This window comes from Hylobates moloch, unplaced genomic scaffold (assembly GCF_009828535.3).
Source record: "Hylobates moloch isolate HMO894 unplaced genomic scaffold, HMol_V3 SCAFFOLD_25, whole genome shotgun sequence".
NCBI classification, from domain to species: Eukaryota; Metazoa; Chordata; class Mammalia; order Primates; family Hylobatidae; genus Hylobates; species Hylobates moloch.
The window spans coordinates 5,522,909-5,534,670 of NW_026652300.1; the positions used below are offsets into that span (position 1 = coordinate 5,522,909).

An 11,762-nucleotide genomic window follows, 5' to 3' on the forward strand; every position below is an offset into this window, starting at 1 on the left:
ATTAAGTAATGAGAATCTCACCTCCTTTGGCTCACCTGTGCATTTACTGGTCACCTGTAGAGTTTCATTTCCTCTCCTTTTCTCAAGTTCAAGAACCCCAGGCTACATGGAATGTAACATCCAGCCTATTATTTTTGTTTGTGTGTTTTGGCATTATAGATCCTACTGTCAACCGATATCATGTGCGGTGGTTTCCTGAAGCGTGTGCCCACAACAGAACAACCGGATCAGAGGCATCATCTGGCATGACTCATGTAAGGAAGTGATCTCTAGGCCAACTTACTCTGTGAACATAGACAGGAGGATGTACAAACTAGACGGGTCAAACAGATAACTCATTCTCACAAATCAGCTAGTGAGTAATGACTTGGTGGAAGCGGAAAACAGAATGGTCATTACATTCACTCATTCTTTTATCCATTCACACCATTGCACTGGGAGCTTACTCTGTTATCAACATGGAGCAAAACCTAAAGTGCAGAGACTAAAGACACAGTTCTTAAAGAACTCCCATATTTCAGGGGGAAATATGTCTGAGTACCTGTGTACTTCATCTTAACTGGACAAAACCTTTGAATTATTTTCTGAATTTTGACATGTCACCGTGATCTAAAGGTGTAATTGTACAAGTGAATTTCTATGTGACTCTATCATTTAGCACCATATCCCTAACGGCCATCTGCTCAGTTAGTGAAATAATCTCCCTGTCCTGTATAGCATGCACCAATATTTTGACTTTTAACTTTAAGAGAACATTAAACTCTCTGAGGATAGCAACTCTGTCAATATTGCTCAAAATGTTATTCCAAATATTTTGGGGTTAATACATACATTATAGATTAGAATCAAGAAACCAACACAAAATATTTAAGAGGTCATTGTACTATACAGTGTATAATACACTTATGGCAATTTATATGTGATACCTCAGGACAGTTTAAAAAATCCAAAAACATGGCCCCAAACATAGAATGTTTTGGTTTGTGATATGTAACTAGAATATTTTTGTTTTGAACATTTTCTAAAGCAAGCACAATATTTTAAGAACCATACCTGCTGGCATAATTTTAAGAGAGTGAGATAAAAAAAGTCACTGGATTTTCAAAAATACACAGCTTCTTTTTCTTTTTTACTAGATTTGATTTGTCTCATGTTCACCAAAGTTTCTCCTTTTATTTATCCTTAAATTAGCTCTAATGTTTGTGACCTTCAGTCAAATAATTAAACAGACATTCTAAATAGGGAAGTCGATTTGAAAAGCGGAGAAAGAAATAAACAGAAGTGGGAATTATTAATATTTTTGTGGGCAGAGAGGTGAGGTTTTTGTTTTACTTGTATGTGTGTGCCTCAGAACCCCACAGAACTGGGCTTATGTCAATGCAATTCCCCAATCCTAGGCTTATCATCTTTAGGAACTCTGAAAGTGGTAACAACTATTTGCTGAGCAGATGTAATGTATCCAGTAGAAATAAAAATCAAACTCCTGAAAAATTATCCTTCTAGGGGCTTAGAACTTCTCTGTATTTAGTTTTAAACCTTTAGATCCAATTATTATAATTTGTTTTTATGCTACAATGGAGCATCCACTAATTCACTTACTGCTGCAGATGTCGGCCTCCTATGCAACATGAAAGCAATCTTGAAATATCTGTGAAACAGGATCCTTAATAGCTAACTTTGGATTCCAGTACAGTCCCATATAAAGAGCAGATTTATTTCCAAAGAAGTGCAATTCAGACTCCCAAAGAGACATGGCGGCCTTGGCTTGGGCTTGCGTTGTCCAGATTGATTTGTTTCCTATTCACTGTTTGTGCTAACTGGCTGCAGAGTTGGGTGCACCCCATCTCCTGTCACCATCTGGATGAAGGGCCAGCACGTCTGGAGTCACTCCCTGTCTCTTTTTAACATTCAGTGCTGTGTCACCTGCAGCCACTTCCACTCCTCACTTAAGTAAATCACTCAAGCCTCAGTTTTGATTTTAATTCTTGTCTCATGTTTTTCCCATCAACCCTGCTGCTTTCTAGCAAGATCCCCTACCCATCATCCAATGAGTACGAGAGATATTCCATCTGTACCTTTTTTCTCTCTTAAAATAATTAAACACACACACCCCCCCCAACACACACACACAGACACACATAAAAACCATGGAGTCTCACTATGTTGCCTAAGCTCGTCACAAACTCCTGAGTTAAAGCGATCCTCCCACCTCAGCCTCTCAAGTAGCTAGGACTATGACACAAGTCACCATGCCCAGCTATCCATCTGCACTTTTATACATATACATTAAGAATTGGTAAATACAAAACAGAATGGATACGTGCCACTTAGCCAAATATAAAAGAAACGGAGATACACACCTGTTATCACAGGAAATGTCATCTTTTGACATTATCATAAATTTATATTCTTAGCCCCTGACTCATTACCATTTAGCCTCTTTCTTTTATTTATATTTAATCAGAGCATTATGGCAGAAAACTGTAACAGTACCCCAAAAAAGGGAAAAATTACATTGCTAAAAAGCATCATCATTTTTTAACAGAAAAACTTACATATAAACTAATTCTATGTCTCAGAGAAGCCTGCATTAGTTTTTTTTAACTGAAAAAAGTTAGATTTGTATTTACAGCTTTACACCACTACCTGCACTGCTACCAACTCAAAAATGCTGATTGTGACCTTAGAAGTAGCTTGCTTTGATGAGGAATTATTACAATACTGTTTAATTCTAGAAGGCATATCCCGCAGCCATGGGAGTGTTTCACAATTGTCATTAATCAAAATGTGGACAGTATGTGCTTTGTACTTTTTATAAAAGCCATATTGCACACACTGTATAGGAAAACATCCTTGTTGGATGGAATATGATTTCAATTCTTGCCAGTGTTTTTTAATCCCTAATGAGATTTATTGCTAGCATAATTCTCTTTCTCTTGCTCTAGGAAAATTATATAATTCTTCAAGATCTGTCATTTTCCTGCAAGTATAAGGTGACTATCCAACCAATACGGCCAAAAGGTCACTCCAAGGCAGAAGCTGTTTTCTTCACTACTCCACGATACTCTGCTCTTAAGGGGAACAGCCACCAGCCTGTTGGCTGCCATGGTGAAGCAGGTACGTTATCACCTGAAGGACTTCTACATCTAGGTCTAAGGTGTCAGCAGTGCTTTGCAAACCTTGCCAAACTGCGTTTCACAAGATCATAAAAATCAAAAGTGCCTCTCTTTCTAAGTTGTGTTATGATGGCCCAATGTGAAGGGAAGATATGTAGGAATGAATGTGTTACTTTAAATCCTAACAGTCCTGGAAAGATGTCCTTTGATAGCAATGTTATCCCTTTGGAAATGAAGGCAAACATTTAGATACCGCTTGTGTTTTGGGAAAGTTTGATATAATATTATTTCATTTTTTTCCCACCCTTTTTGCTGTGTGGGTTATACTCACACACTTTCCATGCCAACCTAGCAAACCTCACATCTGTACCTTCCATCCCATCTCCTTGCCAATGTCCCTGTCTTGCAGTGGGAAAAACTCTTTTAAATGCCCTGGATTTGGCCAGGCATGGTGGCTCATGCCTGAAATCCCAGTACTTTGAGAGGCTGAGATGGGAGAATCACTTGAGCCCTGGAGTTCCAGACCAGCATGGGCAACATAGCAAGATACCACCTCTAAAAAAAAAAAAAAAAAAGCCTTGGATTTAATAACTCTTCTAACAGCTTTAACATTTACCTTCTCAGTGCAGTCAACGCTATTCTTTAAGAAATAGTTAAGTCTTGCCAGGGTCTAAACTGCTGTCCTGCTTCCATCTTCAAAGAAGCATTCTAAAAATGATCCCCAAAAGACTGGAAGAAGCATTTAGTACAAAGCAGGAGTGAGGAGATTCCTACTCAACCTATCCCCATATGTCAAAGGAGTGATTGCCTGAACCCATGTTTAAAGAACGAGGTCACATTGCTTCTATTAATATCATCCCATAGACTGGCTGCCAAAAATTCCTACAATGGATCCCTTGGGCACACCCTCTCCAGTCGCCTAATCCTGGTTTTCCTTCTTGCATTGCTACAGGTCATGTTCTTTCTAAGGTGCTAGCTAAGCCTGAGAACCTTTCTGCTTCATTCATCGTCCAGGATGTGAACATCACCGGTCATTTTTCTTGGAAGATGGCCAAGGCCAATCTCTATCAGCCCATGACTGGGTTTCAAGTGACTTGGGCTGAGGTCACTACGGAAAGCAGACAGAACAGCCTACCCAACAGCATTATTTCACAGTCCCAGATCCTGCCTTCCGTAGATCCCACCTCTTGTACTATGTCCGTGTCATTGGTATCTACTGCTCCTTTTTACTGGCCTTCAGAGGTGGCTACCTCTGTCATTCTGTGTGCTGTACTATTGAGTCTTATTTTTGCATTTTCTTCTTCTGAGTGTATCTTTTGCAAACATTAACACATCAAAAATGTGACTGCATAGCTAAGAAGTAGCATAAGCTGTCACCTAAAGTATGATGGCTAGAGCCGACTCATGAAAAGAACTTACACTATCTTGTATATAAGTGATTCAGCCATTTTCTTCTATCTTTGTTAACCTCATGTCTCTGGTCCCAGTGGCATGTCCTGTTTGAAGTGTTGAACTGGGGAGGGCGGGAATAGCTAAAAGAAGCTTGTTGTTTGTCTGTCTTCCCCCCAACTTCAAATTTGGCCCGAGGCTGTAATGAGTTGGCCTGTCTTCCAGGCCACTTAATTCCTTGGCTTCACACACACACACACACACACACACACACACACACACACAAAAAAAAAAATCATGTGTGGGATTTTACCCTCTCTGAAAATGCCCTTAGAATAGCCAACTACCGTTACAAAATCCAAAAAGGGGGGAAGAGAGGGAAAGAAACAACTTAAATCTCAGAAGGAAAAATTCCATGGAATTAGAGAGTAGTTATCCTATAAATGTACTAGGTTTTATTGAGTTTTGAGAAGAATGTGTTGGCATAAAAATAAACATTTTCAGTTATAGGCATTAACAGATATTGTGTTTTAAGAAAAACAGTTGGCTCATTCACTGAAATTTGGATTATCAAGAGTTCACATCACAAGATGTGCAGCTGAAGACTTTAAACCATGGAAAAGTCTTATGTTCAGGAATTAAAAAAAAATAAAATCCCAGGAGCGAGCCCTGAGACCTGGCACCTCCGCATATTTTAACTCTGTCAAGTGCCTTAGGCTGCCAAGAATTGAGTCAGGTGCTAAGAAACCATATGGCAGAGAACCCCCACAAATGAGAAATAGCCTATCAATTAAACTTTGCCTTTACAAAGCAACCAAATTTCCTGTGTATGATATTCTCCAGTGGGGGAAAAACTGTTCTAGGCTCTCTGTGCATTGCGCATTGTCTCTGAAAGGTTGTCAGTGAGCGTCCTCTTTTATGTTGTCCCCTTAGGATCACTATGTCCTAACAGTGCCCAATCTGAGACCATCTACTCTTTACCGACTGGAAGTGCAAGTGCTGACCCCAGGAGGGGAGGGGCCGGCCACCATCAAGACGTTCCGGACGCCGGAGCTCCCACCCTCTTCAGCGCACAGTGAGTGGGGTGCCAGCGCATTAAGCCATCCTGTCAGGTCTTGTGGACATAGAGAAAAATCTTGCTGGAAAATGAAAACAAATAAATACACTATTACAGGTTTCTATGAGTTAGGGAAATTGTCATCATCTGAGATTCTTTCTCCCTGTTTGTATCGACTTACTAGATTCTATTCCAGGCACCTGTAGTATACATTGCATAGTTGATGCTTAATTGTTCTTTTTCTCCCTCCCTTCCTCTTCCCCGCTTTTCTCCCTTTCTTTACTCCTTCCTTGTTTCCTTTCTCCATCCTCTGTCCCTCCCTCCTTCCTTCCCTCTCTTCTTTTCTCCTTTCCTCTATCTTTCCTTTGTTTATTTCCTTCCTTGCATTTTCCCCTATATAATGCATGCTTTTTTCCTTCTCTTTTAAACCATAAATACATATGGGAAAAAATGTTTAGTCTCATATCAATCTGAAATATTTTTAAATCAAGATTTTCATATATCACAATATAGGAAATGATATTTTACTAAGGAACTTATGTTCTTGTTACATAGATATTACTGCAATAAATGTCATGAATTTTCTTCATGATATGACCCAAGTCCACCTACTTCATTTATTGCTAAATCAAGTAAAATTTAAAAAGAAAATTGTCACCTAGATTTTCAAAACAGCCTCTTGCTGATTTTTAAATTATGTACTTCGTTTACTTTATTTTCTAGCTTAAATTAAAAAAAAAATTGTCCGATGATTAGTGTGTGGATAAAACATTGAGAATTAGTCATAGTTTTAACTCTAGTTTTTTTAAATGATAGATTGGTGTGCTTATAATTGATAACTTAGTATGCTTATAATTTGAAGAAAAACAAAAACTATCACAATGGGAGAGCTTGATAGCCTCTAACATTTTTGTCGGATAAATGCTTTTCTGATATTCCTTCATAGAAATTCCATTTAACAGAAGTATTTGATAATTTTTAAAACTTCTTTGAGCAAATAAAAAATGATTATGGTTTGATTGGATAAGTGTGAGCTTAAGGAAAGGAGCTTGTCTTTTTTTTCTTGTTATTTAATAGTTTGGGAAGGCATCAAAGAGGAAGAGAAAAACAGGAAAAGGAGAGAAAGAGTGGTTGTACATACAGATTCAGAATAAGAAAGACTTGGTCATAGGAGGGAACATTTGCCAGGGTCTCGTGCTTTTTCTACAAATAAAAGTAATTCTATCATTTATTTGATACATATAAATGGGTGTGACTGACGTATTTTGTCACTTTTTAGGATGTCATCTTAAGCATCGTCACCCACATCATTACAAGCCTTCTCCAGAAAGATACTAAACTGTTTAAAAAGATTTTTTGAAATTGCACAGATATGTACGCTTGTTGAACTTCGGCCACGAGACAGGCACACTTCCAGAGGCAGTGGGAACTGCTCAGAGGCCCGGACTCTCCTATGTGACTTTAGTGCAGGAAGAACTTCTGTCAATCACAGATGCGTCTGGAGACAAGTGAGGAACAGCAGATTGGTGAAGACAGACACCAGTTCCCTACAAGCGTGGCGAAAATGAAGAATAGGCCTGTTTAATGCTAAATTTTGTTTTCATGTATGGTGTCGCTTATTTCTATTGAATTACAACAGAACTCAGTTTTCCCTGAATTTGGAGCACCAAACTCCACCCCAAAAAGTAGAGTAACAAATACACAATTCACACTTAACACTAAGCATAAATCTAATCAATAAAATATATTTTTGACTAAATTATTGATTTGATATGAAAAATCAACCAAGATTATACAGCTTTGTTTATTCGAATATTTCCTAAGATCATTTTTATCCTAGGTGATTTTTAAATGAAAATGTGTAATCTAAAATATACCAGCGAATTTAAATCTAAAAATGCTCCTACTTTAAATACCTTATGCTTCTCTTTATGAAAAGGTAAATGACAGTTCCCTCTATAAATTATGATTTACAAAAGACACCCAAGCCAGAGGAACTCAATGAAATAAGCCGCTAACCAGATTTTACCTTGGAGAAATGAAAATTATTTCTTGGGGATGCCTTTTAATATTTGATCCTATTATGTGAGAGATTTTCCTGATATGTTATCTTATTTATATTTTCCCTTATTTTCCTCAATTAGGATAATAGCTTTTGATGCACTTTTGTTTCACCACCTGAAAATTCACAAAACTTCTTGTTTCAAATGAAAAAATCCCAACTACTGTGCATGTTTAAATCTTTGCAGAGCTTTGCCTTTTCTTAATCAAAGAAAGTTCTTTGTATGCTAGAATATTATTGGTAATGTTTAAAAAAGACCTTTGATTGATAGAGAAGCACAGTTATTTGCATTTAATTCACCCATATGCTTTCAAATCTATTATATCTTACTTTTTGGAAATTTTTTATGCTACAGATTAGTGCCTTGTAGCATGAACTTAAGTCAAAACGTGTTATCAATATAGAGTCTTGCAGTGTATATTGTAACAACCTAAAACGAAGAGATGTTTAATTTAATACTGTTTTTTTCTTGAAGGAATACTCACATACATGGTTTGAAATGTGCATAGATATGCATGTCTAGATAATTATAAATGCATGTGTGTATATATGCAAATATATGCACATATACATATATAGACACAGAAACACATGCATATACATGAATATACCTTGAGCATGAATCCCTGGAGAAATCGTTTTTATAGCTCACCAATGGTGAGTAAAGATACAGCTCTTTTAAAGGTCATAAGGATAATATATTTTCCCCATCAGTGCTGATTCTGAGAAAAAAGCAATTTATCAAAATTAAACATTGTAAAAGAAAAGGTGTCCACGTGTCTTTACCTACCTAAGTAAAACAGGAAGAAAATCAGTAACATTATCCTTAGGTTTTGACAATGGTACTTGCTTCTTGTTGTTTTACTGTTTCCTGAATTCATGCAGATGCCTAGCCATTCCTGGGAAGAGTGGATAACTTAGAAGTCACTGTATTCCACAGGGCCTCACTGCAGTGTCTAAAGACAGATGCAAATTAAAATGCAGAGAAAATAACTTTTCTGATGTTGATGCATGTCTTTAGGAAACACATTTATAAACATGGATACCTGATAATAGATATTGCAGCCCATTTCCTGTGTGTTAAAATATTTAAAAAGTGGATATTCCAGGAATGTTTTGCAGCTTTGTACAAGTAACATAAATTGGACACCTCAGAATGAAAGTTCATGTTGGTTCTGAATGGTTCGCTGCAGCTCCTGTCACAGGCTGGGATGGATTTATCACATTGAGTTATGAAATTACCTGGTTCTAAGAATTTTTGAGTGGCAAAAATAGAACACAGTCTTCATTTGAAAACATCCCTAAGCTTGAATAAATGGATACCATAGATAGCTTCTCTAAAACTATGTTTTATTCTGGTGTCATTACCAGCACCTGAATTTCAAGTTCTTAAAATTTCAAAAATTAAAATTTTTCATTATTGGCTATCCATTTATCTTTTACATGAACTTGTCATAAACAAATCTAAATGTTTATGCCAGCAAATTTCTGTACTACTGCATAGTTAAAAATGCTGGGAGTCTATACATAGATACAAAATATTATTAAATTATTACATAAATTTAATTTTATAAAATTTAATCATGCTTCTTTTGTCTGAGTAATAGACATTGGACAGATATTTTTAGTTCAGATGGTGATTCTGAAGCTTACATCTCCCTTAAAAAAATCTAAACAACTCTTATGGGCTTCTAATTTTGATATAAATAAATAATTTAAATTTTATTGGTGTTATTGGAAGAAAAATGCTATTAATGAGCTAATAAAAAACGTGTTTCTCTTATGGATTTTAATAACCTCCACTATTATTCAAATGATCAAAAATATAATTTTTTGAATTTTAAAAATGTGATTGCTCTAATCAAGGATACAATCTATGCTTTTTAACAAACAGTTTTGGTAACTAATTCTGTAATATATTTTATTGAAATTAGATTCATTTCTCTAATGCGAGAAAAATATATCCAGTAATAGTATTGACTGTTTAAAAAATTGAGCTCATCAAAAATATTGTCATCAAATACAGGTGGTTAATTTGACATACATTGCAGTTACATGCATTATTTTTATTTACAACATTTGCTCCTTAATGATGAATTTATCCGTGTTACCCTGTTTTTCTACCTGGAACTCCATAGAATGATGTTTGCAAACCAACAGGTGCTCTTTTCAGTCATTCACTGTTTTAATATGACATAGTAGAGAAGATAAGGTTTATGGCAGGTAATTTTTTGAAATATGTATTAAACTAAGTTCAAAGATTATAAATACATCTGTGTCCTGAAAACCTTACATAGCTGACTGTTTACAGAGGTTCATCTCAACCTCAACACTGTTAACTTTTGGGGCTGGATAGTTCTCTGTTGTGGGAGTTTGTCTTGTGCACTGTAGGTTTTTAGTAGCATCCACACTTTCTCCTCACCAGATGCCAGTTGCACCCTTCCCCAAGTTGAGACAACTAAAAATGTCTCCAGATATCACCAGCTACCCCTTGAGGGATGGTACCTCTGGTTGAGAACCATTGCTAGAGAATGATCTCTACTGAATAGATGAGAATTTGCCCTTTATAAGAAACCCAGTAAATTTCTAGAGCAAGTCCCAAAAACTAAGGGACAGCTAAGAAGTTATTATGGTTGACTTCAAAGGCCTAAACTGTGTCTTTTATGTCCAGCAAACAACTTGATTAAAAGATGGAATTTTGACTCATATCTGTATCATACAAGTACAAATACTAATTTTGCCCTATGTATCCGTAAATGTCATTTGTGATATTGACTTATTTATTTAATGCCGTTTCTTATGCTGTGGGTTTTCAAGTTTACTCATTTCTATGGTTGCAAATAACTCTAAAACTTACTATATAAACTTTCATATTATAGGCAGAACACAATGGTTAAATATCTGTTGCATGTACTTTAAAGTTTATTATAAGATATAAACAGATATATAAAGATGTTGACTCTTACCTGTGATTTTGCATGGCCAGACTCGGTGTCAGGTACGGAGAGGATTCTCATGACTCTCTTACCTCTACTGAATATTTTAGCGAGTTATATGATTTATGGAGTGATTAACAGAGGTCTATATAAAGTTATCTTTCCCCTTTACTTAATTACATTTTAGTGTGCAGATAACAAAACTGCTACCTTCTCATCTGTAGAATTCATGTCCCTTACAGTGGTCATTTAAAGTCAATATTTATTTATGTATGTAATAAAAAAGTTGGATTTTGGTGTATGTCTGTCATGGTATTTAGAGAGAAGTAACCTTGTAAAAATGTTTTGTAAAAAACAAAAAAAATTGTAAAAGTCTTGATATTCTGTGACTCATTATTTTTATGTTAGGGTTTGTACAAACTGGTTCAATAATAAAGTATCCTTAAACCAGATCAAGGAGTCAACTCATTTATTTCTTAAAGAAACATTTTTGCTGGGCACAGTGGCATGCACCTGTAGTCTCAGCTACTTGGGAGGCTGAATTTGAAGGATCACTTAAGTTCTGAATGTTTGAGACCAGCCAGGGCAACATAGCAAGGCCCTGTCTCCAAAATAAAAATAAAAAGAAAAGAAAAGAAACTTTATTGAATTTAAGAAGAAAAATGGACAGTTCCTGCTGCCAAGGAGATTCAAAAGCTCTCTTTCCATGTCAGTGTTAATGGAATTTGAGGTCTGGTAAATGTTAACAAGACAGCACTTCATCCTAATGAAAGTATATTGGAGTCTGACAACCAACACTTTAGATTTCTATCATCATGTTTACAATTGTAACTCCTGATGGTCTTAGTGGTATATTAAGTAAAAGATATATAATTTTAAGCTGTTTTTCTTTTGCCACCAATATTTACTCCTAAAATTGTAGATACATGTGATGCCAATAAGCATTCACCTGTATTTCAATACTACTCAATTGTTTTTCAATACTACATAGTATGCTGTAAGCCTTTAAATCTCCATTAAATAAGCAGAGTTTTGAGAGGCTTGTACATCCCCACTTTGACATGCAATTGACCCATAACTGCTGATGAATTGGAAAAAAATGCCTAAGAAAAAAAAGCATAAGCATAAGAAATAAAGACTTTTAGGGTATTCACCAAAATAATATATATTGTACCCATTAAGTAATTTCTCTTTCCTCCCAC

General features: G+C 36.0%; 1 protein-coding gene across 1 annotated transcript in view; it reads left to right on the forward strand.

The window, feature by feature from the left end:
* Positions 1-11,091, forward strand: part of LOC116811471 (anosmin-1) — a 106,387-nt gene extending 95,296 nt beyond the window's left edge. Inside the window, 5 exon segments of the mRNA XM_058434444.1 lie at positions 158-254; positions 2,946-3,117; positions 4,069-4,289; positions 5,439-5,580; positions 6,842-11,091. Coding sequence (XP_058290427.1) covers positions 158-254; positions 2,946-3,117; positions 4,069-4,289; positions 5,439-5,580; positions 6,842-6,900 — 691 coding nt within the window. The 3' untranslated portion in view covers positions 6,901-11,091.
* The last annotated feature ends 671 nt before the right edge of the window (positions 11,092-11,762 follow it).